The sequence below is a fragment of the Pyrus communis genome, chromosome 10 (assembly GCF_041283825.1).
Source record: "Pyrus communis isolate YQ-2024b chromosome 10, ASM4128382v1, whole genome shotgun sequence".
Classification (NCBI taxonomy): domain Eukaryota; kingdom Viridiplantae; phylum Streptophyta; class Magnoliopsida; order Rosales; family Rosaceae; genus Pyrus; species Pyrus communis.
Genome location: NC_142574.1, coordinates 3,286,224 through 3,309,227, shown reverse-complemented (window position 1 = coordinate 3,309,227; position 23,004 = coordinate 3,286,224). Strand labels below are relative to the sequence as shown.

General features: G+C 38.4%; 2 protein-coding genes across 2 annotated transcripts; both read right to left on the bottom strand.

Moving 5' to 3' along the window:
- Nucleotides 1-5: 5 nt before the first annotated feature.
- On the bottom strand, nucleotides 6-3,084 carry LOC137729259 (F-actin-capping protein subunit beta). The gene is made up of 8 exons (XM_068468130.2): nucleotides 2,812-3,084; nucleotides 2,573-2,643; nucleotides 2,135-2,248; nucleotides 1,818-1,900; nucleotides 1,649-1,722; nucleotides 1,399-1,518; nucleotides 594-689; nucleotides 6-364 (listed from the first exon to the last, which is right to left on the bottom strand). Exons 1-8 carry the CDS (start codon nucleotides 2,938-2,940, stop codon nucleotides 284-286), a joined length of 768 nt encoding a protein of 255 aa, XP_068324231.2. The 5' UTR covers nucleotides 2,941-3,084; the 3' UTR covers nucleotides 6-283.
- A 10,258-nt stretch (nucleotides 3,085-13,342) lies between these two features.
- Nucleotides 13,343-18,074, bottom strand: LOC137729060 (TMV resistance protein N). Its single transcript, XM_068467882.2, has 6 exons — nucleotides 17,486-18,074; nucleotides 16,002-17,097; nucleotides 15,479-15,754; nucleotides 14,942-15,364; nucleotides 14,231-14,849; nucleotides 13,343-13,821 (listed from the first exon to the last, which is right to left on the bottom strand). The coding sequence occupies exons 1-6, from the start codon at nucleotides 17,944-17,946 to the stop codon at nucleotides 13,805-13,807; spliced, it is 2,892 nt and encodes a 963-aa protein (XP_068323983.2). The 5' UTR covers nucleotides 17,947-18,074; the 3' UTR covers nucleotides 13,343-13,804.
- Between the last annotated feature and the right edge of the window lie 4,930 nt (nucleotides 18,075-23,004).

Sequence of the window (23,004 nt, the reverse complement as noted above, 5' to 3'; positions counted from 1 at the left end):
TAAGGTTAATGGCTAATGTGATTTTACTAACTCGAGAACACAATTGATAATGAGTATGAAAATACAAAATCCACGAGGCGTTTTCGATTCACAAACCAGCCATCTTCTCTACTGTGCAATGGCACAAGGCCACCTAGTGGTGCAATTCAAAACAAAAGAACATTTCAAAAACTAGATAATGACATAAAGTACAGCAGAATCCTAATCGTTTAAGTTTGACAACCAACACCTGGTGAGTGACTGGTATTCTCCCTTGTTGATAGGCCATAGAATATATGCCTCATCAGCTGTCAGGCAGTCTCATCACTATTTCAGATGGTGGTCGTAAAGTGCAAACCATCTCTTTCGTCTTCCCAAAATAAACCTGCAATAAGCAGATCAATTGACAATTTAAATTCCAAAGATAAATATACGAAGCCCTTTGTAAACCTTACTGTTTGGTTCGAGTGCCAGTGAGACATCTAGTACGTGGTAACCCAATGCTTTCAGCGGTCATGGATGGCTCTTAGTTCCATAACTTGACAAAACATTGTGTAGTCGGAACTGTAGAGCAGGATGTAGAAACGTAAGTGTGCATGTAAGGAAGCACATACCTGATCGAGTGAATTTCTCAGCTTGCTCTCCATTTCTTCGATCATTCTTCCCATGTTACAAATATGGCCTTCTTGAATTGAGAGGTGCATATTCATCTACAAAGCCAAAAAGAATGAGTACTTTATCCATCCCAGTATATCATACAAGTAGTACATGCAGGGCATCACAGCAAAACAGATTTTGAGTGATCATTCAAACAGCAAATTTTGTGCTCAATTAATTTAAACCATATCAGCTCCAACAATATAACACAATCAATCAAAAATTGATTCACAGAGATTTCACAGCACTTTCATTGGCGTGCATCAAGTTCTTCTCTCATAACTATCAAAAGGGAGAACAGTAGTTTACTATTACTTTCAATAGCTACTAAGTGTTTTCCTTTTTCGGTCAGCACTAAATAAATTAGGGTATTTACAACAAAGACAAGAGCAATAGTTCCCCGGTAAAAATTCCTTCTCTTAGAAACACGCTTATCGCTAAAATGTTGAAGCCCCAAGAGCCAATTAGATGCTAGAGCCTAGACCATGCCAGTCCATCTCAAAGCATATACAGATTACAATCACATGGATGAATTACTCAACCAGATATATATGGTGCTCACAATTTGAAATTTCCAGAAAATGCAAAAATAAAATTGAATACATTTACAAAAGAAGCGAAGAGGAAGCGATGCGGGTGACAAAGGGGAAAAACATCTCTCTCTGAACTGACTTCTTTGTACCTCTCAAAAAAATGTTCCCACAAGCAAAAATTGTACCGAAGGTCAAATTCCTTAATTGAAAAAGAATAAAGTACGATCACCTGTCGTCTAATTGATCCAGACAAACAGAATGTGCCTGATGACTCATTATCTGTAGTCAAAGACAGCATGACAGTGCTGGTTAAACGGTATTGGGCTGTCCCTTCCTCCTCCGGACCCACCTATGTAAAAAAAAAAAAAAAGTTCCGGAATGACAATTGGTGGAAGTGTGAAAGGGGGGAGAGTGTTAGGACTACATGAACACCTTCACCACAGACCTACATTGTTCCTACCATGACAAATAGAGTTTACCTCAATCACATGTATAGCATCCCATGCCCCCTCCTGCAGATAACCCCTCCGGCCTTGCCCTGTCTTGGAGCCATCTGAATCCCCTCAAAAAATAAAAATCAGCAAATATACATATAACAGAACATAAATTGAATTTTGCATCTCCTAGAAGAAAGTTCAGGCAGTATACCTTTCTTGATTAAAAAGCAGCCGACAAAACCTTCGTTATCATCCTCCCACATATAAACTGAAGAAATGCCACCTTCATAGTACCTACCAAATTACCGGTTAATCAAAGCTGTATCAAATCTTCAGAAGGAAACAAAGAACTAAACCACTATGCTAAAACAAATTGCAAGAGGATACTTATGACACATTCTTGCCTTTTTCCTTTTTTTTCGAAAATTAGCTAATGGAAAAAAAAAATCATTTTGGAAGTGTTTTATACTGTTCAACCAAAACCAATGCAAAGAATAACAGAAGAACGAGGTAAGTAAAGGACCTCACTGGTCACGATATACGGCAAAGATGTCATTTGCTTCAACTTCAAGTTTCCTCAACTCTAAAGATGGGAGGCTGCCGTCTTCTAGCAGCGGATGATATTTGTTTGACCAAGGTGATCTACATGGAAATATAGTAGTACAAAATTATCAATATCGACAATAGATATTCACAGAACACAAAAGATTATACGAAAAAAGAAACTGCTGGAGTACATAGTTATACATGCATTGCACTAATCACACCAATTAAATCTGCATATGAACCAAAACAATAAATTAAATTAAATTCAATTAATCAAAATATACCAAACATCCAGATTCATAAATCAAGGCCAGATCTGCTACCTCTAAAATGTCCTAAAAAAATGTAGCAATTAGTGTGTAAAATATCAGGAAACTAACACCAACCCATCAAATTTGACAAAAGATTTGAGGGTTTTACCTGTAAGAGTCTGCATCTCTGTTATATTCACACAAAATGAACTCCTTCCCGTATTCCATATCGCACAAAACCTGATTTTTGGGAAATCAGAGCAACACAGTGATTTTAAAATTTGAATTTCAAAAGAACGTTCTGTTTATTTTTTGGGGACTAAAATGAAACCCTATGAGAAAGAAAATGGAAAGTGAAAATAGGATTGGATTGGATTGGATTTTCTCGGGAAACAAACAGGGGAGAACCTGGAGAGGCTGATCGACTTGAGAGAGGAGATCGGAGGAGTGCCGGGGGAGAAGGGAGAGAAGGGCGGAGAGAGCCGTCTCAGTGTGCTTGGGAGGCATCCGACGCATCAGTCCCATCGCTGCTTCCATTTTCCCCTTGTTTTATTTTTCTTTTGTTTTTCTGGTTCGAAATTCGGATTTTGATTTCTTTCGTTTCACGAGTCTCTAATTATTTTTTGGGTTGTGTGTTTGTTCGGGTTGTTATAAACTCCGAGAAGCAAAAAGAAAAGAGGCGCCTTGTTTTGTTTGACCCGAGTTTCCCTCGCGGGAACTCCCCACTCACGCACACACTTACTTGTGACTATATTATTATTTATTGATTTTAATTTTCTTATTGACATTTCGAATTTAAGCTGTCTTTCTTACATTATATTTATTAGGCTAAATTTTTGTAATTGAAACTAATAAGTATTAAGTAATTTAGTTATACTCATCATTTTTTAAACAAAAAATATAAATTCGTTCAGACGTGTTTTTTTAAATAAATGGAAGCGTTTTAGGTTTTAAAAACACTTAAAGTGCATTTTAAAATAAACACCAGTTATGTAGTTTTATGCCAAAAAACACTTCAAGTAATTTTCTAAAATTCACTTGCAATTTTTTAAGATTTGGTTCCAAAAATCACTTTCATATCAAAGGGACCGTTACATTCATATACTTGGATCCAAAACTAGTGACCGGTTGCGTTGATTTGTTTTAATATTTAAGACATTCCTCTTCACTTATAAATGAGAAATCTCATATTCGATACCTAGTAAGTGGTTGACCTGTTATGTGGTATGGTTTAATTTCACCTATGCCCACACACAAAATGTGTGAATTTTTTTACTTTGGTTATTAATGTGAATCTTTGGAAGTAACGGATCGAAAATCCGTGATGCAGATCTTCCGAAGTGAATTACGTAGGGATGTGTTTTATGTAAATTATGTATTCTATCGGTAAGAACTCTGAGACGTGATTTGATCATTGATGCGACATTGGTTCGTGATGTCTCAATATGCGTGCTAGGGAGTCGTAGCGTGGACCTCAAGTGAGTGGGTCTTTTCCTGTTTATCGTGTGTGTGTGTATATATATATATGATTGATAATTCCACAAACGTTTATAAATTGATTATTACTTATGATTACTGTGAATGCTTTGAAGTACTAATGTGAACTACGAATGGCTTCCTCCCTGTTTAGGGTATGTAGGCAGTCTAACGAGATGTTAGATGCAGCCATACAAGAAGTGAGATTAAATAATTGAGACAATAGCCTTATTTAGGGAATTGAGTAATGTGAGGGACATTGGTGGAAAATGTGAGATTTAACCTTATGATTTGGCGGTTAAATGTTGGTCATAAATCAATGTGTGAAGAATCAAGAATTTGAAGTAAGGAAACGTAAGTAAAGATGGTTAATTAAACTAGTGTCTAATTGGACTTATCACCGATAATTATTCCCAAAAATAAATAGTTCGGGAGTAGGGCGTTACGACTTATGCATTTTTATGCCATATTATATATATATATATATGTATATAATTGAAAATGCGATGTCATGGTTGAGTATTAGATTGCATCATGGTATATCCATATGTATATTACCTGCACATAATTATTGTGAGCACTTTGAAGTGCAAAGGTGAACGCAGGACACCCAAGTAAGTTCAGGTGAGTTTATGGTATTAGTTGAAATGATTGAGTTATGGCATGACTACATGTATGTTTTAGGCAACTTCGACCTTATCGTACATGTTGCAATGGTAGGCAACTCCGACACTGTCGTACAGGTTGCCCATAAGTTGTATATATTACAATAGATACAGCTATAGCCTGGTGTTAATGCTCCCGCCCGTGGCCAGGGCACAATCCTTCACGTGATATTCACCTCCCGCACCTTACGTTCACCTTGGATCCAAGGTAGGTACACAGTCCTGTCATACATACTACTATAGATGGTTCCGACTTGTAGGTGACCCGCGATTATTTGCACAGTCTTCACGTGATCGTAGTACCGAGCGTACTTATTTACACTCAGTCCTATCGTACAGACCACTAGAGGTGGTTCCGACCCGTGTGCAGGGATATGTGATGAGCTATGGGTTCAGCCGTACAGGGCACAAGAGGTGGATTTGGCTGACATATTACTTTTCATGGATTAGTCCTACAGGTCACTATAGGTGACTCCAACTTATGTGCTAGTATTGATTAATGAGATATGGAGAAGTCGTACAGGTCACTATAGGTGACTCCAACTTATGTGCTAGCATTGGTCGACGAGATATGGGTGAAGTCGTACAGGTAACCATGGGTGATTCTGGCTTGCGTACTAGTATAGGTTATTAAGCACATGATTATTTATATTGATAATGAGATGCTGAGTAGTGGTATACTTCTGGATTTACTGTTAGTATACATTTGATTTCATACTTCTACGTAGTATGATTTTCTGGAAACTATACAAGTTTTACGGCGAGGGGTTACTACCTTTGATTATTGAAATGATTTTGAAAATCTTTGTTTGCCCACTCACACTTTCTATTTTGCACCCCTCCAGGTTCTAATAGCAAATTTCCGTATCGATGAGGACTTGTGGCACTCCCAATTCAGGTGGCTCCTTATGATGGTATAATTATTATCTTACCTCACTGTACTTTTCTTATGCTCTGTATCACGTGTGAAATAGGTCCATACCTGCTCACCACGCACTTGTGGATATAGGCACTTTTAGTTTTAAATTTATTCACATTTTACACATTATCACATTCTATGGCTTCGTCACCTTCCAGGTGTCGGCTAGCACAGCTTGATTCGGAGTTCTAGTGGACATTCCGGGTCGGGATGTGTCAAGAAGAGAGTGAGAGAGAAAGTGGGAGTGAGGAGAGAGGGAGAGAGGTTGTTTATTTATTTTTTTTATTTTTATTTTTTTAAATTAGAGATGATAAACTTACATGTAGGTGAGGTTTAAAAAAAAGCAAAATTTTGTTTTGTGAAATTACGTTACTGTCCTTAATTTTTTTGTTGTGATAAAAGATATAGATGTATTGTCACATCCTGGTCCGGGCCCCCGCCACATCTCGAGCTCAACTTCGCCGTAGCACGATATTATCTACTTTGGGCCCCGACCATGCCCTCACAGTTTTGTTTCTGGAACTCACGCGAGCAAAACTTCTCAGAGGGTCCCAACCAAAATCATGGCGTGCTAGCCATCACGCCTTAATTTTGGTCAGGGTGTGCCATGTATTTTCACTCTCTTTTGGTTGACAAAAGGAGTTTCATTAATATAGTTTTATATTATACCTCTCCTCTAAAATGTAGAATATCATTATAACAAAAAAATGTGGTATAAACATTTGAGGATGCCATGGAGAGAGGATATTTTGCATCCAAAATAGGTGTGGCCTTTTTGTGATTTCAATCATTGATTGATACATATTAAATTTTAAATAATAAATTAAAAATAAAAATTAAATTTATAAATACGTATTAACCAATAATTAGAGTTACAAACACACCACATCAAAAAATGAACTCTGCTTTTGGAATCGGACTCAGAAGCAAAAGCAGCCCCAAGTTGTCGGTAGAAAATGACTTTTGTGGTCAAAAAGTCAGTAAAATGATTGGGGGTTTGGGAGGTCTACACGCTGTACACTCTTTGCCCATGTGCTTTTAGGTAGCGTTTGGTACGCAGACGGGACGGGACGGAACGGGACGGGACGGGACGAAACAGATGTTCTGTGTTATGTTTGGTACGCGCAGGACGGAACAAGACGGTTGTTCCGTCCTGCGTTTGGTAGCACATGGACGGAACGGAACCAAAAGATTAAAATGACTAAAATACCCATGTTCCGCTGTTGTTTGGTACAATTTTATGGGCGGAACGGGACATGACTCTTTTTTTTTTTTTTTTTTTTTTTTTTAAGTTGTTCAAATTTGAACACTATTATCCATTATTTGTTTTTCTTGGTCCAAATTTTAATAGGTATATGTTGTGTTTCACATGCAAACCCCTTTAAAATTTGTAATTTTTCCCGTTTTCTACACCTCCAGTCGAATTTTCACCACAAACCCATCAAATTTTATTGTGCAAATTGCAAAACCCACACCCCAATTCAATTTTTAGTCCCTAATTTTGGTCCTTTCAATTGTGGGTTGTTGTTTAGGGAGTTTAGGTTCTACAGCACCGACATCGACACCGATTGTGACTTTGAAGTTATAAAAAAAACAAACATAGATTCGATTCTAAACTGCTTATTATAATTTCCAAACCAATGTCTAGATTACTGCTTACCCATCTTAGTTTATAATCTTTACAGAATATAGCATAAACGCTGATGGTATAATTCTGGTCAGAATTGACCAATCGTAAAGCCTTCCTGGCAAAAGGGGTCACACTGTACATATATTCTCCTATGGATTGGCAGGTGCATCACCAAGACACATCAAAGGAAAAAACAATTTGAAGCAGAATAATTTCATTGAATTTCCGTGTGGTATTAGTTGAAGTGACCCCTTATGTTGAAAATGGTTGTGTGTGTTTGGTTGCATCACAACTGGTTCGTATCAAATGGAGACGACGTCGTTGACGGTGTACTACGACAACACAACTGGTTCGTATCAAAGCGGGCTCACCTGCTGCACCGTCAGCTGAACCGCCCAATCCCAAACCGAATAAAAGTATGAGCCATGTCCTCATCCACCCCCAAAGCCCTTAACACATATGAGGGCTCCAAACTCGCACTGGTACAGGCACTCCCACTCAACACCGCCACTTCCTTCAACCCCATCAACAAGTTCTCCCCTTCCACATAAGCAAACGAAAGATTCAAATTTCCGGGGTAACGTCTCTCCTCGCTACCATTCACCACAACCATATCAAGGTTCTTCCTGATTCCCTTCAACATTCGATCCTGCAACGCTCTTACCCTCTTCTCATCATACTCCATTTCCTTCTTCGCAATTTCGCAGGCCGCACCAAACCCTACCACCAATGGAGTCGGAACAGTTCCGCTCCGAATCCCTCTCTCTTGTCCACCTCCATTCATGGCGTCGACGACCCTGGGGTCCACCGGCGACGTGGCCTGCATGTCCAGGTACAGAGGCCAGCCAGAAATTTTGACCCCCTTCATTGAAACTCCATCTGGGTGGTCGTAGGTTTCGGCGACGGCGGCGGCGATGGAGAGGGTGCGGACGAAGTCGGAGGCGGTGGAGGCGGGTTTTGTGGTTAGGGTTTGGCGGCGGATGAGCAGGAAGGTTGCGAAGGGGAAAGGGATGAAGATGAGCAGGAAGGTTGCGAAGGGATGCAGAGGTGAAGAGAAACGGCTGAGAAGAAGAGATTTTGTTTTTAGGGTTTGTTAACTGATTTTGAAGTTGTAAATTTTGAAAAAGACCAAGGGCATTTTTGTCTAAAAATATTGGAAATTTCTGTCCCACAGACGTGGAACAACCCGTTCCAGGGTGGGGGTGTGGAACCAAAAATCATCCAAAATCTGTTCCGTGGAACAGCGCGTTCCACTCATTTTAGGTGCACCAAACGTGGGACGGAACGGCTCGTCCCACTCTGTTCCGTCCCGTCCCGCGTACCAAACGCTACCTTAGGTTTTTATGTTACATATGCAATATCCAACAACATTTTGTTGGTAGCCGTTTGGAGTGGAGTAGAATCCCGCCAACAAATGGCAGACCCACTCAACAAAATTGTGATTTGGAAATCGAATATAGTTAGTAAATTTGCATATAATATATGTATGGATATGTTTTTTTTTAAAATACTCTGTTTTTTATACACTTTTTGTTGATTTGTTAAATTGCATGTATTTTAAAATTTCAAATTTTCATGTTTAACACACGTTATTTTGCAACATTTTTTAGTAATACATATAAAATTCACATATTCTATTCGTAACCTTAACATATTATTGAAAAACAAAAATAAATAAGTATTAAAAATATATAAGAATTGCCGAATTTTTTAAAATACCTTTTAGCAAAGTTGCGGAATAATACACATACATATTTTTCATGTCCTATAGCTAATCCGTATTTTAATTTAACCCTTGTAATACTTTTAGCTAGTGGGATATTGTTTTGATGTGGTGGTACCATAAAGCATATCGTAAGATGTTTTAACTATTTAACGAGGATGTAATATGCAAAGACATTCCCATTTTTCCTGTAATAAACGGTTATATGTGGTTTATACAAAGAGATGGCAGCACTTAGGCTCGGTTCGCCGTGGCACTGGAGGGGCATGGGAACATTTCTTCTTGATTGTGGCCAAATTATTGCGCCAATTTTCTTTGATTTTTTCCTTTCCCCAAGTTCCCACTCCTGTTTACTAGAAATGAAACAAATAATAAGCTCTTTTCCTTTTTTGCCAAGAAGTTGCCATTTACTACACCCTTCCTCGTTAAGCGACTTCCCCTCTTTTTCGATACCCAAACCCCTCAACGTCTCAACTCTCCTGGTTTTATTTTCCTCTGGCATAACTCCTAATGTTACTTTCATCCCCACAACATATGACATTACTCTGTGGTCTCTATCCGGGACTTCCATGGACATGGTCATCAAGCGAATGGTCTCGGTGGTTCGTTCCTCTGCGGTTTTTGCTCGTTTCTACTTCCCGGAGAGAGAGAGATGAGTAGGTGGTGATGGAGCCTGGTATGGAGAAGGTCGGGGGATGGTGGCGGCTGGTATGGGGAGCGCCGGGGGTGGCTTGATATGGTTGGGTTTTCAACTTTCCTTTATATCCACCTTTTCTATTATTTTTATAATTTTCATGTGCCTTGCTTTATTAACACCTTAGGGGTGTGTTTGTTTGACCGGATTAGGGGGGGACTGGACTGGACTAGACTAATTGCTAGTGTAGTCCCTTATTTGGTCTGGACAAGGATTAGGTTTAATGAGCTTAGATCGGACTCGCTCGGATTATATACTTCGCTAAGTGTTCTTAACAAAGATCCCCAATTTCGACTGGATTACTAAGACCGTCTCATTCTCTGTCGTCTTCTCCTCGTCTAAGTCCCAGAGCCCCCTCTTCCGTTTTCCTTCTCTACCAATCTTCCACCTATTCCTCCTCCGACAAGACCCATAACCTCTATCGCCTCCGACCGTCGTGGGCACATATCACCGCAGATGGTTTCACGAGATCTTTGTGAACCCAGTAATGGGTGAGGAACATGACTTCGATGGAGGAATCTGAAAAGCCAAGAACATCGGCGTCCACAATAGTGAAGACGGCGAAACAGCTTGGGGTTGCCGCCTAAGATGCTAGGACGCTGGGATTGGTGAAGAAGATGGAGGCAGGAGCCTGAGAAGCTCTGATTTGCGGAATTGGAGTTGGTTTTGAGACACTATTTCGACAACAGGACACTCTGCAATTGTGAAATTGGAGTTGTTTTGATCTGATCTCAAATTGTGGTCTCAAATTGTGGAATTGGTTTTCAAAGAGGAAAGTTTTCAGACAAAAAAAAACAAGAGATAGTTAATAATAAAATATTAATAAAAAGGGATTAAATAATATAATATTAGAATTTATTAATTATCCTGTTTTTAGTCCGACGCTGCCACAAACGCTTCACTAAGTTAGTCCAGGTTAGTCTAGTCTAAGCCAGTCCAGCTTAGTCCCTAAAGCTAGTCTAGTCCGAGATAGTATGATGCAACAAATGCACCCATATAGTTTTCAAGATCATACTACAAGTATGAAAACCATAGTAATAGTATAAAAACAATTATGTTAAGGACACAATAAATCACAAATATCTAAACTATTGTAACATCATATGCTCATCAATGATATCTAGACACACAAGTTCACGTAGAAAGTAGCTACATGGAACAAGATATTTGTGATAAATCTACACTCAAGTACTACATACGTGTGAAGCTAGCGCTAAGCACATCGCATACAAGTTATAGATGCAAAAGCAACTAGTACAGGCTAGCACCTACAATGGATCTAAGGTGAGCGTAACATTGTGATGTAAACATACGCATAAAGCTAGTCCTGACTCGGACGAGTACTAGACACTAGTGTAAGCATGCATGATGAGCAGATTAAATAAGTATAATCATGCCATAATAATTTCATAAATCTCAAATCAACCTCAACAGGTAACATTTCTAAGTAATAGCGTGACATGATGTAAAACATTCATAAAACTATTGTGAAAATTATATAAATATAATATAAGTGTTGGAATCAAACTCGCACACCGACGCGAGGGGAGGAGATTCACAAATTCCACTACTTGTAAAATAATAAACAACCTTAGGATTGGTGGGGTGGCAGCCATAGGCTATCCAACGGTCAAGTTAATACGCACTGTTTGAGACTCAAACAGTATGTAAGAGAAGAGAATAGAGTATGCGACATTGCATTACCCGTGTTAAACTGCAAGAATCTCAGATGATATCTAGGAGTAGATATTACATCTTCTTAGAAGTGTGATTATTTGCAGCGCATGCCAAATCCCTAGATTGTACAAATCTCCAAGAATATAGGAAACCTAGATGATTTCATATCATATCATGTTCCCATATCTTGTGAAATAAGAATGGTCAATCTCAGTGAAGTTGACAGACTTTGTCCACTAATCCAGAATAGGATCATGGTGACAACATTGATCCGAAACAGGAAAATCATGGTCACACAAAAGGTTAGAAAACAAAGTCCACCCACTGATACATCATCGCGTCATAGCCGCCTTGCTTGGCCTCTAAAATCCTCAGGATAATTCTCCCCTATATGTGAAATCACTATAGTAATCATTAAACTACTCAAAGTTCATAAATACTAAGGAAAAGACTTAAACCCTTTGTTTGCTCAAAACGACGCTTGAAAGTGATACTGAAGTGCTGTCGTACATTGTCACGTGTCGGTAGGTAGTCAGCATGCACCCTCAGGTGCAACCACACACCGCCACACACTTGTCGTTAATGTTAACGAATTATGTTGACATCGTTAGGAAAAATTTCGTCAACTTGAAGGAATATTAGCTCACCTTCCTCTTTGCGCTAGCCCCTGTCCGTCACCATCTGGTTCGCCGAATTTTGGGTTTTTCTCCGGTAAATTTTTACCATTTTTCATAAAATTCATAACCTAGACTAATTTGAGGGTGTAGAGTTCGAATCTCACATTGGTTTGGACAAAAAGTGGCTGAAAAACTAATTTGAGTTTTTGAGCAGATAGTTCCCACATAAAGGAAGAACAAGTAAAACCAACTCAAACTGTATGCCTTTATTTTGTGAATCCTCGTCGTCGATGTCTGTTTTTTTTTCTTCTAACAACTACAAACATCATACAGAGAGAGAGAGAGAGAGAGAGAGAATATATTTGAGTGGATATTTAATGCTGGGCTTGGTGAGAATGAAAGCCTAAGAATACAAAAAGCAAAGGAAAGATTAAGCTCGAACAAGCCAATAGCCCAAGAAGAATTAAAATTCATTTTTGCCAAGGACTAGGCAACAAGCCTATGTTAGAAGTGATGGGCGACAAAGGGCAACTCACCCTAACAAAAAAGTACTTTTCAAAGGCATGGATGGGTAAATAAGTGGTGACTCACCGCATTCCGGATAACATCACCAAAAGGCAGAGCTTGGACAGTCGGGCTAGAAGGTGTATAAAAGCAGCAAGGGACACCAAAGGCAAGGACACTCAACCAATTGATCAAAAGACATCCTACTTTGCTCTTAGATAAGCAAGAAACAAGAAAGATTTAGTTTGTCTAGACTATGTTCTTTTAATCATAGATTCACCATAGAAAACCATCTTTTGTCAAGTTTTAGAAGCTCTACTACTTTTCCCAGTATTGTAGTGTCGAATCCCTATAGTAAACCTGCTTTACCTCTCATTCTACAAAGATTACAACCCTTGTAAAATTCAAAGAGAAATGGCTGCAAGAGGATGAACCTTATCCGACAAGGTTATAATCTTGCCCGAGTCTCTTTTGTTTGTGCTTATATAAAGTAGATCTGTTGTTTATTGCATCTACCTTTGTGTTTTAAACCATTTTCAACTGAATTTCGTTCAAAATTATGATTAATTTGGCTAAGCTAATTAACCTTGCTTCTTTAGTGTTAACTATAATCAAAGAAATGGTTGGAAAGACCCTGAACTCCCTTTATCTTGACATATGTTATCATGAGTAAATGTTTACAAGGCAAGAAAAAGAACCTTATACAGACTTAACTTATCTGTAATAATCCAGGAAGATCAAGAAGTCTAAGTAACTTGTGGCACAAGTAATCAACCCAATTCATAACTAAAAAAGAACAATTTGTTATACAAAGATAACAATAGCATGCTCAGATCCACGTTAGTTTTGATTGTGAGCCTAAGGCCTAGCAAGGGCCCCACAAAGGCGCCATTCAAACTAACAGCAAACTCAAATTGCAGCACACCAAGCAGTAAACATTGCCCAACATGCAAAACCCCAAAGAGCTGTGTGAGGGACAGATCTGGCCTGAACAAAGTCTAGATAGAGAAAGTAGAAAACCTGTAACAGGTAAATTGAATTGTAGAAGCTGTAGCACAAATTCATTCATTTGACAACATATAAATACATTGGATTACAAAGAGTCCTACTGAGATACAAAGTATTCCCATCTATATCTTACAGACAAGATGACATATATAAATATGATTTGGTTTGTTTACAAAGGTGGCGGATTGGATTGGGACAAAGACTCTTGTTTAACAGAAAGAGACCCAACTTCAAAAGTGGTAAGACAAAGATACCCATTTTAGATTCTATGCTACTTTTGGCTCTCTGCCCTAATGGAATTTGGGCTTTGTGTACATGAGAGAGAAGGTGAGGGAGAGACCGCATGCGACGAATCCGTCAAATTTCTGACTTTCAATAGCGTTGGTAAGGTCTGAGCTTTACCGATCGGACATTGACGAGAAAATGCGGTGTCCAGATTGCACCACCAGCAGACACTCTTCTATTCAATCTTTTGCTTGATTTCAGCTTTATAGCTTTTCAATTGCTGCTTCAAAAATCAAAATTTGAATTACAAAGAGCGAAGAGAGAGTGAGGATGGGTATGGGAAGAGAAGATGAAGAAAATGGAGAGAGAGTGCGTCCACATGTAGAAAGGAGATAGTTTGTAGAAAATAAGAAATATTAAAAATAATAATGAACAGTGTGTCATCTTTGTTCTTATTCACAATACTTTTATATAAAATTACTTTTGCAAATTTAATTTACTAAACATCTAATTACTTTATTTAACAACTAATTATTTCTACAACACAGTGAAAATAGGTTTTTATTTTTATTTTTATTTTTAACACAACAATATAACCAAACGAGCCTTTAATCTTGAAAGAATCAAATTCAATTGCTCAATTTCATTAAAAATAAAAAATCTAACGGCTGTAGCTCGGTATTACGCACCTTTTTGTTTCTCCTTGTCCATGCAGCTGTTTATGAGGGCATCAATTTCTTGCATTTCTTTCAACCCTGGGATAGACCTCAGTCTTTTACGAGATCGATTCTCCTCAGATGAGAGTCCAACCTGGTCTTGCATAAGACTGACATCCTTGACATCCTCGTCATACTCACTTGAACGCGTGATAAAATTGGCTAATTCATTGACTAGTTTTTCCTGCTCCAGGTAAACCCCTATTTTCTGCACCCTCAGATGAATATCGTCGGTACTCCCGTGTTCTAAAAAGTGTGCACCAACATTTATCTTGTCCCCACCGTTCACTTTGAGCTCATTGTTTGATATATGTCCCAGCCAAATATAACTTTCATGGCGATTTATTACGGTGGCATACATTGGAGAGATGAAAAACTCAGTGTGCTTGGTACGATTTGCAACACGGATGCAAAGAGAATCACCGGATTGGGAGTCGTCTGAAGAATAAATAATGCACAGAGTCAATGCTTTTGCATCATAGCCAAAACATTGCGGCACTACTATTTCACCCTTAGGGTCAACGGATGTAAACCCTGGTGGAAAATCAGTTCCGGGGAGAAAAAGATCACCATTTCCCCTCGCGCTCCATTCCTATACCATGAAGTAATTAAGATTTGTACAAAAAGTTAATACATGCATGTATGTATAAGCTGTATACAGATGGGTGCAGAGAGAGAGATGACCTGTAGGATTGTTTTTTTAAAAGCAGCAGTGAGATTGGTGCACCCTTCCATACGAATCCTTCTCACAGTGTTAAACGACTTATGCAAGCCTAGAATCTCAGTGAGTTTGGGGGAGTGATTCAGATGCAGTTCTACCATACTTGACATTTCTGAAAAATTTGGCATCTTTTCCAATGCAATGCACTCATCTGCTTTCAGGATTTCCAAATTTGTTGGTAAATCTGGGATTTCCTGAAGGTTTTTGCAATTCGCAACAGAGAAATACTTAAGGTTCTTCAATTGTACTACGGAGTGGTGAATCTTGGACAAACTCTTACAGGCTTCGAGTATCAATCTCTCAATATTTGGGATTCTTGTAAAGTCTGGTGATTCTTTCAGGTGATCACAATAACCAAGATTGAGAAACTTCAACTTTTCAAGTGACTGTGAGACAAAAGGGAACAAATATCAAAATTCAAATAGAAGAAGAAAGCATGATGTTGGTATTTAAACAACCTGGTGGAAAGAATTGATAGTTTGGTTGGGTTTGTATTGTACCACGTTGGAGTTCTTCCAGACTTGTATATTGCTACAACTCAGGTCAATGTCAACTACGTTTGGTTGATTAAAATCTTCTGGTATGGCCTGCAGAGGAAACTCAGACAAACTTAACCATCTTAACTCTTCAGAAAGATGGTCGCAGTGTCCAGTGAAATTTACGCCTTTTATTTTGAGTAATCTCAGGCTCCGCATATTTCTGAATGCTTCTGTACTGAAGCTAAGCTTGTCAGCTTCTGGAAAATCTAAAGCAATTCCTTCAATTTCTTCCGTTCCCTGTTTGAAAGGAAAAGAAACTAAAGTAAGACAAGGGTTATTTGCTTAGATTTTAACCGGTGCAGAGCACCAGTACTGGATCAATGCCATAGAGTTTGCTTAGACATCAGTTCTGTTTTAACAATCTACATTAGTCACATGTGTTACAGGGTTAATTTTCAAATAATTCAGTAAACAAAATCAGTATAACTTTTTCTCCCTTATTACGGAAATGTATTAAATGCAATTTGATTGAGGATGTACTTACACATTGCTTCCTCAATACGTGTTTTACATCTTCATGATCCCACAATCTACAACGACTTCCAAGCTTCTTAGGGGATTTTGCACGTACGATTTCTCTGCCCGTGTCTCGAGTCAAAGGATGCATCATCAGATTGCTTTCTAGATCAACAGTTACAAGGCATCGCTCATGGAGTTCTCTAATGCCTATTGCTGGATTACAGTCACACCCATCCAATATTGCCATGACACGGTCCTTGTTCATTCCAACAAAGAAACAGGATATATCAAGGAATATATCCTTCACCTGGCCATCAGTAAGCCCGTCATAACTTACCTTCAGAATTTTGTGAATTTCCTGACAAGGCTGTGATCTTTTCCATTTGGTCAATGCACTTGTCCATTCTCTTGTGGTTTTTGTACGTAGGTAAGAACCTACAGCTTCAAGTGCAAGTGGTAAACCCCCACAATAATCAACAGCTTCTCTTGAGACTTCGAGATATTCTTCATTAGGATAATTCTTTCTAAAGGCACACCGACTAAGGAGCTCAAAAGCTTCATCTTTATTCATTGCCAGCAGAGAACATATCTTATCCACTTCAAGCGTCTGTAACAAATGCTCATCTCTTGTTGTTATAACAATTCTACTTCCTGGACCAAACGAGTCACGTTTTATAGCTAATGTATTTATGTGTGTCACACAGTCTATATCATCAATTATGACAAGAACCCTTATGTTTCCAAGTCTTGTTTTTATCTCCTCGGTCCCTTCATCGACCGTACTCACCTTTATGTTGCCCGATCTCAAGATATTAGACAGAAGTATGTTTTGCGAATCAACCAGTTTCTTATGTTCTCTCACATTTCGAAGAAAACATGTACCATCAAACATGTGCTGGTAATTGTTGAAAATAGCTTTTGCAATTGTTGTCTTACCTAGTCCGCCCATCCCCCAAATTCCAATTATGCGAACGTCATTGGATCCTCCAACATCTAAATAATTACTGATTTCTTGCACGCGAGAATCTATTCCAACTGGATTTCTGGCTACATTTAAGCATGCTTTCTTCAGTTTTCTAGCGATCTGGCCAACAACTTTCCTGATAAACGTTCCTTCATGCCTGGAATTAAAATCCATAATTAAGGAAAATTAAGATTTACTATGAGACTGAAGGATTAAAATGTACCAACATATACCTTAATCCTTACGAATGCAGAATTTAATTAAGAGTGTGTAAGATTCGAATATACTAAGTTAAAGGGGGAGTTTTAAAGAAAATCTCACGGTACTATTTACTTTAACAGAAAAACCATATTTTTACATTAAAAAGTCAAACCTGATACTATTCACTTTACCCTTTATTTTATCCTTATCATTAAAACTCAAAATTTTCGAACATTTTTCATTAGTTTTCGTAAAACTTCTACAAACAGCCATCACTGAACACTCTGATATCTAGTAAGATAGTATATTAATCCTCAAATTAAAGGAAATAAGCAAGTTATTACCCATCAGTCACTCGAAAATCCTCGCCGCTCAACTCTGCAGCTGCATTAAGAGCATTTCTCCACTTCCGGACCTTTTCTTCCTCAAACTTTTGTTCATGGTTCTGAAACGCTGTCGCAAAACTACCAGTTTGATGCCTCACATCTGAAGGAGCAACATCGTAGAAAATCGGAAAAACAAGTTGACCCGATCTTCTTCTGCACTCCACGATCTCCACCAGCTCCTCAAGACACCATCTGGACTCCGCATACCCCTTTGAGAACATGATGGCAGCAAGCCTGGACTCGCTGATTGCTTGCTTCAGTTTTTGTGTTATAGCATCCCCTCTAGACAATTCGTCCTCGTCCAGAAAGACATTGAACTTATTGTCTTTTAATGCACAGTAGAGGTGGTCCGTGATGCCCTTGCGTGTTTCGCCTCTAAAGCTCAAGAACACGTCGTACTTGCTGCACGGGGTATACATCGTGCTGTTGGCAAGTCAGCGATTCTCTGACGTCTGACCGGAACTGCAAATTGGCACCGGGGGCAGATGGTTTTTAATCGAACTAGCAAAGTCAAGTCAACTACACATCGTTTCAAGTCCACAAAAATTAATTGGCCAAAAAGAAATTCGACCAAAAAAAAAAAAAAATTGGCCAAAAAGAAAAAGCTACTGGTTAGATCGTCTCCAATAGTTGAGCTAAAAATCAAATATTTTAGGCCTGAAAATTTAGCTTTTAGCCCAGAAATAACTTTTCTACTCCAACCGTTCTAGCCTAAAATTTTAGCCCGAGATTATTAAAGAATGAACTTAGACTATTTTTTTTTGTTAAGTTAAATTTTTTTTTAAAAAATAAATATGTAGACTATCATAAATTAATTTATGCACATTTTAATTTTGAAAATTTTTAAATTCCGATAAATATTGGGTGAAGTCCACTCCGATTTCTGGGCTAAATTTTGGAAGGAATTTGACATTGGTTTAGCATTTAGCATTTAGCCCAAATTTCCCTCTTGGATTGGAGTGGGTTTGGGGGGTAATTTGGTTTTTAGCCTACTATTGAAGTTGGTCTTAAGAAACGCGGGTATATTTAACAACACCTAGGGGGCGTTTGTTTGCCCTCACTAACTGGGACTGGACTGGACTGGACTAGCTATTAGTCTAATACTGTGTTTGTTCCATGCTGGGACTAACATTAATGAGAATAAAGGGGACTAGCATGGACAAAACCCTTCACTAAGAGGTCTTAGTGAGACCCCCCAATAACCATGGGACTAGCTAAGACTATCCTCTATTTCTCGTCCTTGTCATGCTCAACGACCACTCCCGACAGACTTCTCGTCATCGCCGGTCACCTAGATCAATCATTAACTTCCCGACTCTCTTTCAGATCCATTTCACAACCAATTTTCATATAAAATATACCAAATTGAAGCTGGGAGTGACAAGATTACGATTTTACTTCAATCGAGGCCAAAATGTGGTCGAATGTGGCCGGAAAATGGCCTGGAAGTCTCGGCCTGTTTGGGCTTCTTCAAATCCATGACAAATTCGAGCGTGCAAAGCTAAGATCTCGGTCCAAGGATGGTGATGAATTTTTTGGCGGTGCTAACTTCATCCAATTTAATGAGGGTTGGCCAAAAAACACATCGGGAAACCTGCAACTCGTCGGGAAAATTGGAGCCGTGAGATTCTGTTCGAACAACGCATAGCTAGAGAGGGAGGGAGGACAAAGAAATAGAGACTGGAATCAATAAGGAGTTTGACCAGGAATGAGAAAGAGACATGAATTGAGAGGTCTGAGAGGAAAAAAAGAGGGAGAGGGTGGGACGATGAGAGAAGAGGAAAAGAGTGGGACGGAAATGGTATGAAAAGATGGAGAAAAAGATAAGATCATAATAAAATATTAATAATTTATATATTAAATAAAATAATATTAGAATTTGTTATTATCCAGCTTCTTAGTCCAATACTGCACCAAACGCTTCACTAAGTTAGTCCAGTTTAGTCTAGTCTAAGCCAGTCCAGCTTAGTCCTTTAAGCTAATCCAGTCCGAGATAGTCCGGCGCCACAAACGCCCCCTTTATGTTTTATGCCTCTCCAAGACTTAGTATCTGGATTCAGTGGTGACGAGAAATCATTGGTGGTTCTGATATTCGCATATAATAATATATGAATTTTACCTCCTATTAGTTGTATAACATTCATCCTACCTAGGATGAGAATATTCTCTTTTTCTACTGAAATGTTAACTATTTTGTGACGCTGCATGGACTGTAATATGGGTTCCTTCTGGCACTGTGCACTCTAGTTAATTTAGTTTTAAGTATGCTTTGACACTGCATGTTATGGCTTTCGTCACTCGTCCAAGTATCCGCCAACATGCATCGATTTCAGTGTCTGCTTGGATATCTGGGTCGGAATGTGTTAATATTACCTTCCCAAAACTTCTTAAATATGTACTTATAGGTTTGATTTCTCAAAACTTAATAAGCATAATAGTACACTGCCCGCAGGGACTCAAGTTCATACATTACTTCTCAAACTTCCCAAATATATGTGTATGTATATAAATGGGTTAGGAAAATTCTGATGCACACCTTATTGACACACTTTATTGACACACATTTTGACACACATTTTGACACATCTTTTTGTGGGGTTTACTCTGCAATGTATTTCTATGATTTAACCATCTATCTTTTATGTCTCCACTTTAAATATCATGTCACACCTCGATCCCGACATATGTCTAGGATTGACACGTGACGTCACCCAAATACTCGTATAACTCACATACTCCGTCTCAGGAATATGACAATCACAATTCGAGAATCAAATTGCAAAGAAATTTCTCGTTTACCTTATGGCTGCATCTAACCCCTCGTTAGACTGCCTACGTACCCTCAACTAGGGATCAAACCATTCGTAGTTCATTAACACAAAATCGAATGTCTACTCCACTAAGTTCCAATTGAAAAGTACTAATGCCTCCATCATTCAATATAACTTGACAACATGTAACTCCTAGACTCATCATGTTACATAACCAATCCCCATGAAAACATGGTTTCTCTCCCATCCCACATATAAATCATTATGTCTCATCATGATATCGCAATTCACAACACACATCATAATTAAGGGCCGACGAAACACAAATCCATTCTCTAGCCGCATTAATTAATTAATTTGATCAAAGTAATAACAATCATTCCCATATCTTATAAATTCATATTTTATGAAATCATAATCGAATCATAGAAAATCCCGAAGGAGTCATTCAGACGTCCAACATCTTTTCTACTCAATTCACAAGACTCTCGAAACCATTGACACAAATATATATATATATATATATGGCTAGAGTGACATAGTTAGGCCAAGCCTACTTCTCCAAACAATGGAATTTTAGGCCACTCTATGAAATTCAACAACCTCGGGTTCCGGACCACTCAACGAAACCAAACCAATATGATCGCCAAAAATGTACCATGTACAACTAATCCTCATCACCTCTAGAATGTGTATGGTCCCCCATCGCGGATATACCAAGCAGGACCATCCATGTACCAACTACTACGTAGTGCAATCTCACCATCACACATTAAACATAATTACATGCATACATGCTATCGATTCCACATATCAACCAGCATCAAGTCAGATGGAGCACAACACAAGGAATTCCCTTAATTACTATTTCTACTAAAAATCTAATAAAGTACCTAACTCATCTCCTGATTTCCATCTCCATCCCATGCTATATAATAGTGCCAAGTTCAAATAGGTATCCAATTGGCAAGCATATCCAAATAATTATCAAACAATAATTATCTCCCATAATTGTCATAACATTCATCATAATTATTATTCACATTAATAAAAAGTTAATCAAACACACCTATATCACAACATCATCAATACACAAGCCAAATCATAGTTAATTAGCATAGGTCTATGGCTAAATATACAAAATTCACATTTCAATAGAAATCATAATTATAATACCAATTTATATTCACAAATGATACTAATATAAGAAATTAAGATAATAACCTTATCATCTATGTCATACAATTACCAAAACTGAGCTCAAGGCATCTAATGTAGCCTAAGAGTGACATCGACAGCCCCCCGGCCACGCGCCACCGCGGGTGGCGGTCGGCCGCCCTGACTAGCCAAAAAAATCCAACTATTTCCAAAAATTACCAAAATTTACAGGAATGAAGATCTCAATGAGTAGAGTAAACTTTATATCTGCGGCCAAGGCCAATTTGGCCGAAAAACACCCTAAACTGGCCACGAACCACCAGAAACCCTAAGGTGGGTGTGCTTCGATTCAGCATCCAATCGCACTCTGACACCTCCAACACCGTTTGGGCTTTGTTTCTGGGGTTGAGGGGAGTCTATTGGTGGTGGTAATTGGAGGAAGTCATTTCACATTTGATGGATTTCGTCATGGTTCCTCGCGGCACCCACGGTGTAAACCTTGAAGAAATCGAACTAATTCTTGTTGATTTTTAGGTGATCAACGAAGGAGGAGGGGCGTAATGATGTTTGCAGGTGTTGATTGGGTGAAAACCGCCTGAAAATATGGTGGAGGTGGCCGGAAATTCAACCGGGTTAGGTGCTCCTCACCCCTCTCCTTTCTCTCCTTATTCTCACCCCCAATTGGCCATTCTTCTTCCTCTCTCCTCTCCCCATTCGCCACCATCTCCCCCTTCTCCTCTCCGGTTCCCCTTTCCCTTTTTCCTGTTCCTCCCTTTTCTTTTCTTTCTTTTTTTTTTTTCAAACTAATTAGGACCCCCATAATAATAAATTCCCAAAAATAAAATGTAAATTATAAAAACTCCTTAATAAGAAAGCGTAGTTTGCAATAGTGAAGTCCAAGAACGGGATTTCGCATATCATCTCTACAGAAAGTCACCTAAATCCATTTTCTTCACTACATTTGAATGTCTTAATCGTTTTGAATTTATCTAACTTTTTGTAAGAATGATTTATTAATAATGAATTAAAATACAGACGATTCGGATCCTTAAAAAATATTAAGAAATGAGAACTACGTGTAAACATGTGTCCCCACATTTTGACCTCATTAGACCATCTCCAACCCTTGGGGATAAAGCTTTAAAAATTTAAGTCATAAAATTTTAAAACATAACCCAGAAACTGCATTTCTGCTTCAACCTTTATGGCTTAAAATTTTAGCATGAGATTATTAAATGATGATTTTAGACTATTTTTTATTTTTGGTAACCTTTTTGAAAATAAAATTTATATAGATTATCCTAATTTATTTTTATGAACATTTCAATCTAAAAATATTTAAATTCTGTTGTGGTTACGGTTGAACGGGTACGCGGTTATGGGTATAGGTGTATTGGTTTATGCAATTACCCAACGGGTAAACGGTTATGCAGGTAAGAGCTTAAAAGGTTATGAATAAATAATCGCGGTTACCCGTTCGTCATAACCATTGCCCATTCCTACTTGAGACTACATGGGATATTGCCCGTGAAAAAGATAATTACACTT

Excerpts from the sequence above, each read along its gene's own strand:
- LOC137729060 (XM_068467882.2), bottom strand. The coding sequence starts at position 17,946 with ATGTATACCCCGTGCAGCAAGTACGACGTGTTCTTGAGCTTTAGAGGC. Across the intron at positions 15,365-15,478 it reads TCTGGAAGAACTCCAACGTG|TCACTTGAAAAGTTGAAGTT; the intron begins GTACAATACAAA and ends TTTGTCTCACAG. Across the intron at positions 14,850-14,941 it reads TTAAAAAAACAATCCTACAG|GAATGGAGCGCGAGGGGAAA; the intron begins GTCATCTCTCTC and ends TTCATGGTATAG.
- LOC137729259 (XM_068468130.2), bottom strand. The coding sequence starts at position 2,940 with ATGGAAGCAGCGATGGGACTGATGCGTCGGATGCCTCCCAAGCACACT. Across the intron at positions 1,901-2,134 it reads TTTGCCGTATATCGTGACCA|GTACTATGAAGGTGGCATTT; the intron begins GTGAGGTCCTTT and ends GTAATTTGGTAG. Across the intron at positions 690-1,398 it reads CTGGATCAATTAGACGACAG|ATGAATATGCACCTCTCAAT; the intron begins GTGATCGTACTT and ends TTGGCTTTGTAG.